The sequence below is a fragment of the Xenopus laevis genome, chromosome 2S, assembly GCF_017654675.1.
Source record: "Xenopus laevis strain J_2021 chromosome 2S, Xenopus_laevis_v10.1, whole genome shotgun sequence".
Lineage (NCBI taxonomy): Eukaryota > Metazoa > Chordata > Amphibia > Anura > Pipidae > Xenopus > Xenopus laevis.
This window is the reverse complement of record NC_054374.1, coordinates 118,683,477-118,690,700: the sequence shown is the minus strand read 5'-3', so window position 1 is coordinate 118,690,700 and position 7,224 is coordinate 118,683,477. Positions and strand designations below refer to the sequence as shown.

Here is a 7,224-nt window from a genome sequence, read left to right as displayed (position 1 = left end):
TTCTCATTCAATTAAATCTGGTCCATTGTGACTAATAACCACAAAGCACCAAATAACAGAAAAGCTATCTGTCATGCCTGTCATGACTCCATTGTATCCAAATAATATTTTTTTAAATGATTTCCTTTTACTCTGTAATGATAAAACAATACCTTGTGCTTGATCCAAACTAAGATAATATCAATACTTATTGGAAGCAAAACCAGCCTATTGGGTTGAGAGGGTTATTTATTAAAGTCCAAAAAACTCAAAAACTCAAAAAATTTAGTTTTTTTGACTATAACATCCTCAAATTTTTCATAATTTATTATACCCCAATGATGGAAAAAGTCAGAATCCGAAAATCTGGCATCTCAGACCTGCCGAGGTTGTATATAAGTCAATGGGAGAAGTCTCGAAGATATCCTGATCTGCGCTGGGTTTCGTACAAAAATCCAAAGATTTTGTGGTTTTCGGGCAAAAATCCAAAAAAATCGGAATTCATGCGATTAGAATTTTCGGACAATTTTCAAGATTTTTCGAGTTTTTTCCTGAACTGGAATTTTTCAGGAAAATGTATTGATAAATAACAGAAAATAACCTGTGAGGATTTGGTCAGAGTATATTTCAGAAAATAAATTCGGATTTTGATAATAAGCCCGTTAATGTTTTCATGATTTTCCATTACATTGTGGGGCAGATTTATCAAGGGTCGAATTTCGAAGTACAAAAAACTTCGAAATTCGACCATCGAATTAAAAAACTTCGAATTCGAACATTGAATTCAACGTTTTTTCAACAAATTTGGCAATCCTGCGGTCGAATAAAAATCATTCGATCGAACGATTAAATCGTTCCAATTCGAAGGATTTTTATTCGACCAAAAAAACCTTTTTTTTAAAAAGACAGTACTTTGATTATCGAATCGTCGAATAGTCAAACGATTTTTACTTTGAATCATTCAAAACGAAGTCGAATATAGCCTATTCGATGGTTGAAGTACCCAAAAATTTACTTTGAAATTCAAAGTTTTTGAAATTCGAACATTCACTCAAGCTTAGAAAATCTACCCCTTAAGGTATGAAGATCCATATAACAGAAAGATCAGTTATCGGAAAGCCCTACATCACGAATATTCTGGATAACAGGTCCCATACGTGCACTATTTACATTCCATACTTAACAACTGTAAAAACATGCTAAGGTTGGTACTGATCAGATTAGTATCCTTTGTCCTTTATTTATAATGTAGTAATAGTGCACTGAGCTTGACAGTTGGTTATTAGCCAAACTAGCTCCTGTCCAAGTGAAGCTTACAATCCATTATAAATGTTTTACCAGGTCTATTAACCCAGAACAAAAAATCAAATGCTTGTATTTAGGCAAATGACCAGTAAATGCTTATTGCTGCTGACTGTTATGGCTTACTAGACCAGTTTCTAGACCAGTGCCCTACTTTGCACATTTTTAGTGCATAATTCTTGGGTCAAACACACACCAGAGTCATTTCTGTAGGCCGCAAATGACTTGCATGTGTCTTTGGGAGGAAACTGTATGAATTCAAGGAAACCCTCACAGGTATGGGTAAAATATATACATTCCATACAGAGTCACATCAATATTATTCTGATATTGACAATAATTGACATTGATTTATAAATATCCCTCTATCATTATGGGCACTTTATCAGTCAGGCAGTCCTTCAATTTATCAACAGTTTTGACTAATATACTTGCAAGTACAATCATTTTGGTATTTCTGTTATAAAGCTGACAATATTGTTGTACCAAAGTCAAAAAATGACTCAGTAGTTAGTTACTGAACTTATAGAAGCTGTGGTTCAATTCCTGTCAAAGCAACTGTGTCAACTCCTTGCAGCATAGGAAAAGTAATTTAAATTGTCTGACACACAGTGACTTATCATACTTTATTATGTGTGAACTATTATACAAGTATACCTTGTGGCATTATTTATTTATAAAGATAACCATGTGGAAGGCAAGTGGTGGTATTTTATATTTACTTAATACCAACAAAACTGATGTTAGAGAGCACATGTGTTTAAGATTATAAACAGAAATGCCACAAAGGGCTTTATTTGTGTACCCAGTGACTCAATTTTATGTAAAGAAACATTTTAAGGCATTTAAAACAAAAGCTGCTGTCTTGCAACTGTTTTCCTAATAGTTGTAAAAAACAGGTGTAAAATAATTACACATTTGAAATAAAAATTTTGTAATTTAATAGCCATTGTCAGAAAATTAAAGTCCAAGGAGCAAATGTATCATACAAAGAAAGTGAAGGACCAATGTCCTTCAAGTTTAACCCCTACAAATGAAACCCAGCATCCATCCATACACACACCCTCACTGACCCCCCCCCCTTCCATACACTTACATTAACTATTATATACCAATAGCTTTATTAATTGTAGATTTTAGTATCACAAAAGTTTTGGATACTATTCTTGTCCAAGAAATCATCCAAGCCACTCTAAACAACAGAAGATATGGATAGAAATTTTTTGTGAATGTACATTCTTATCTTTTCTTTTTGACCTCAACTTACAAATACATTTAGGATTTAACCTTTTTTCTGGAGCTCTATTCAAATCAAGGCTGATCACAATCTTAACTATCGAACATGCAGCGTTTGTAAATGTATGTCATAAGTGTGAGCCTACCTTTCTCCAAGTGCATTCTTTTTGTCTCATGTCCCACTTCATGACCAGCAAGATCACCTTCTTTTGGTCCAGGTATGATGTTAGGTGACAGACCCATTAACATTTGATTAATTGAAATGCCATTTTGATGGACAGCTAAAACAAAATAAAGGAATTTTTATTACATACTGTACAGCTCAATTTTTACTAAAACAGTATTGGACTGAAACATGTGTATGAAATATGGATCCCATTGTGAGACACAACATTTAGGCAATCAAGCTGTTTTTCTCATGCAGTTTAACAACTATAAAATAGTGAGACTCTGAATCATTATATTACAATTGCACCAGGCTTTTGGCATAAGGTAACTGGTACAAAAAACATATTTTTACAATCTCCTTTTATATCCTTACTTCCTAACTGGTAAATAATTCATACTTATTACAACTCTTCAGAAATTATTTTAGATAAGAAATGCTATACTTTATCAAATCAAAGCAGTTACCAGTAATTAACTATAATGTTTTCATTGATCAGATTATTATATCAAAGCTTCCAGTGATACATTTTACAAACTCCTCTTTGGAACTGTTTTTCTCAAGGAACTTTACACTTTTTTCAAATAACCTGGCTTCCTGATGGTTGGGTTTTTTCACTCGAAAAAAAATAAATCAAAAGCTCAGTGGGTTTTAGGTTCCAAGTTTTTTGTTTTTTTTCTTAAACCGACTTGGGAAAAAAAACTGACTGTCAGGAAGCCAATGCTTTTGTAGCCAAAGGCTTGAGCATTCTTAAATTGGACCCAGTGTTACAGTTGTTTGAAATATACCTGAAACATGAATTTTTTTTACGCACTCCTACACACATACCTACACACACACAAACGGCTAATTATTATTATATTGGACTCTCCACATTAACATCATTTATTTGCCAAGAGCCACATAATAGCAAGTAGTCCACTTGGATCTCATCAGAACTGCAAGAGACTTGCATTACCGTTTGAGAAACACAGTTTTAGATTAAATAATACTGCAAACGTGCAACTGATCTTTAATGTACAATAATTTATAACATTTCTATTCTGCCTTTCTCCAACCTAGAGATCTAAGGTTAGTTTAAAATCTGAGGCTAGATTATTACAGTGAAACCTCAATTTTACACAGCTTTTCCTTTTTCTTCTGCATTTTACACTGTTTTCCTTGGATCTATAAATTAAAACTTTAAATAAATAAATAAATAAATAAATAATAAAATTAAAAATTTCAAAATGTTTAATGTATTTTAGAAAAACAGTGTAAAATGCAGAAGATAAACTTCTGCATTTTACAACGTTTTCCTTGGTTCTACAAAGAAGATAAACTTCTGCATTTTACACGGTTTTCCTTGGTTCTACAAACATATAATGCATAAAACATTTTAAAAACTTCAATTTTATTTGAAAAATGTTTACAGAATGTTTTTCTGGTCCTGTAAAAAATGTTAATTTGTTGTTCATGATCTATCATATTTATCTTGCAGTTGGTCACTCAAACCACTGTCTACTGGCTAAGTGAGGGCAAATAGCAACAAACATGGCCTATAAACTGTACTACTATTTTTTTTTATTTATGGGTAATAATGGTTCACTTGAATCTGTAACCTAAACTAAATTGTACTGGAATGTAATTATAAACATCAGTATTATGTCACATACGAATTCTGTCTGAGGAACTTTCAGTTCTTGCTGGAGAACTAGAGACGCTGCTGCTTCTGTGTGATGATGGATGACTGACCGGCCTTCGACCATCTTCTAGAGATGGAGCAGGGGAGGGACTGTCTGGAACACGTTCCTACAAAAACAGAAAAGAGTACAGATCTCTAACTTGTATTTACACATTTTTCTAGAATGTTATTTACTTTCTAAACTCTAGGTTATGTGACTGCAAGTTCAATACAATTAGAGCACAGCTTTGTAATACATATTTTAATAAAAAAATAGGCAAATTTGGAAATAGAGAATCATGTAAACAACACCACTTTGAAGCCACTGGCAATGTAAAAAACAGCAGAAAAAAACCCTCCCGTCTTCATATATGCAGGTCATGGCAGTCATGTATTGAGTGATTCATGATTGTCAGTCTCGGCTGTGCAAGCTTGTTACTGCTCCTCTGCTATTCACCCATCTCATATATCTAAACATTCTATTACAAAAGGACATCTAATGTTCATCTCATTTCTGAAAGGGCAAACTCAAAAAAATCTCTTGGTTTAGAGCCAAGACAGCTATACACCACACCCAATATAATCATAGATAGACCTCAAAATGTAATTTCAGGCCACATGAGCTAAATGAAGACATTTTAGTAAGCTTCAATGAAATATTTAAAAAAAATTGTAATGTAAAAACAAGCCTGATTCATTAATTAAGTTATGCTTTTGTTTTATCAGCACAAATTTATAAATGTCTAAAGAAATAGAAAAGAACTTAGCTTAAAGCCTATTTTTAAATAGAAAAAAACTACCATGCATCTAAGATATACTATACATTTTTAGTTGTATAACCCTTTGATGGATTATTAGAATGTCTTATTTAAATTTTGCACATTTATATTCAAGTTAATACAGATTTTCATTCTAGAACAATTTGAAAAATTCTTCCATATCAGTGGATCTTGATGGTTGGGTACATAATATTTTAAATGGCATTAAGTAGGCAGCTTTGTTTGTGGTCATGGATTTTAATGGATGACTTCTTTGTATTGCATTTATAGCCTAGGCTCAGGCTCACATAATACTACTTTATAACTGTTATTAGAATGTGAGAGGGCTTACAATGCCCCCCACAGTATGCAAAGTACAAAAAAAGGCAGTAATCAGCCATTTTTTTGCACTTCGCCCACTGTGTAGGGCATTATGCAAATAGCCTCAGACCTCTGCACTCTGTTGTGAAGCACAGAGACCTGTGGATACTGCTGTTAAAGGAACGCTGCTTATGTTAGATAGCATTCTATACAGGGGGGGCGGTTGTGGGGAGGCATGTCGACTTCTTTCCATCCCCCACCACCCTGTATATTGCACGTCATTTAGATGAACAAGGTACTGCGCTGCCCTTGTGGCACTCTGGTGCTCAGTGCAGAGCGTAGCACAGGGCAATGCAAGTACTCCTGGAATGATCACTAAGGGGTGCACTCTCGCAAAAACGACACCTAATAACTTATTTAAAAAGGGGGCAAGGTAAGTAGAAATCAAATGGTGCCAGTGTAGTCTGTTCCAACTGTTAGTCACCTTTTGAAAAATAAAGCTATATAAGTAAGTATATATATATATATATATATATATAGTCTGTGTCAAACGACCGCACTCTGAAGACCGGACTTAGTATGATATTTGTGGGTGCAGGGTCCAAAAATTCATATAGAAATTTGTTCGTAAGGATCCGCACACCAATGTTTTTCATCAAAATAAGTGTTTTATTCGGTACATAGATCCGATCTATGTACCGAATAAAACACTTATTTTGATGAAAAACATTGGTGTGCGGATCCTTACGAACAAATTTCAATATATATATATATATATATATATATATATATATATATATATATATATATATATATATATATATACACTAATGCAGAGAGGCAGCACTCCAAGGATTTAAAAGACAAAATATGGAGTCAAAAATATGCAGGTTTATTGAATCCGATGTTGCCCCCTTTTTAATTAAGGTATAAGGTGTCGTTTTTTTCTTCAGGGAATGAGGAACTGAAACGTCGGATTCAATAAACCTGCCTATTTTTGACTCCATATTTTGTCTTTTAAATCCTTGGAGTGCTGCCTCTCTGCATTTGTATCCATTTACCTTTTGGACTAGCACCCAGGTTATTACTACCTTATGGTGTGTGGATTATATGCATTTTTATATGCATTTTTGTATATATATATATATATATATATATATGTTCAACATTAATATAAACTGTTTTGCTGCTGGTGAATGAATGAACAAAAATGTTGCAACGTAGACAGAAATGTCTCTGTAGGCAAAAAAGTGGCCCTTTGGAATCGAATGTATTTTACTATTAAAGAGACGCTGTGACAAAAATGTCGCCCATAGACCTTAATGTGTTACAGGATTCTTTTGCTGTTTCACAAGTTTTTCGGCTAAGATAAAAGGGACAGATTCAATCACTAGTTGTAATGTGTAACTTATATAGGCAAATATCACTTGGCACATACTGGCAGAAGTGCTTGAATGTATAATATTTCAAATGTAAGCCAATAAGGGCAGTTTGGCTACTTAAAAACACATCGCACAAGTGCTTGCAATAGCCCAATGTGGCATTGTCTTTAAAATTCTAAAACGTTATCTACCTTAAACATTCTGCTCAGCAGTTTAGGGTTAGTTAGTAAACTCCGAATTTATCTCATATTTTATAAAAAAAAAAAAATAAAAAAAAAAAACACAACCAAACTCCCATGCCTGATTTAAATTTATTATTAATAATAAAAATCAAATTAATTGGTTGCAAGTTTTTTCGGGTTTTTGCCCAAAAATCAGGAAAATTTGGGGTTTTCAGGCAAAATTCCAAACAGGTCT

At 33.4% G+C, this 7,224-nt stretch overlaps 1 protein-coding gene across 1 annotated transcript in view; it reads right to left on the bottom strand.

Annotated features, from left to right (window-relative positions):
• dach1.S (dachshund family transcription factor 1 S homeolog) overlaps positions 1-7,224 on the bottom strand; it is a gene marked incomplete at its 5' end in the record, with an annotated part of 231,580 nt that overhangs the window by 62,780 nt on the left and 161,576 nt on the right. Inside the window, 2 exon segments of the mRNA NM_001096718.1 lie at positions 2,664-2,798; positions 4,339-4,474. Coding sequence (NP_001090187.1) covers positions 2,664-2,798; positions 4,339-4,474 — 271 coding nt within the window.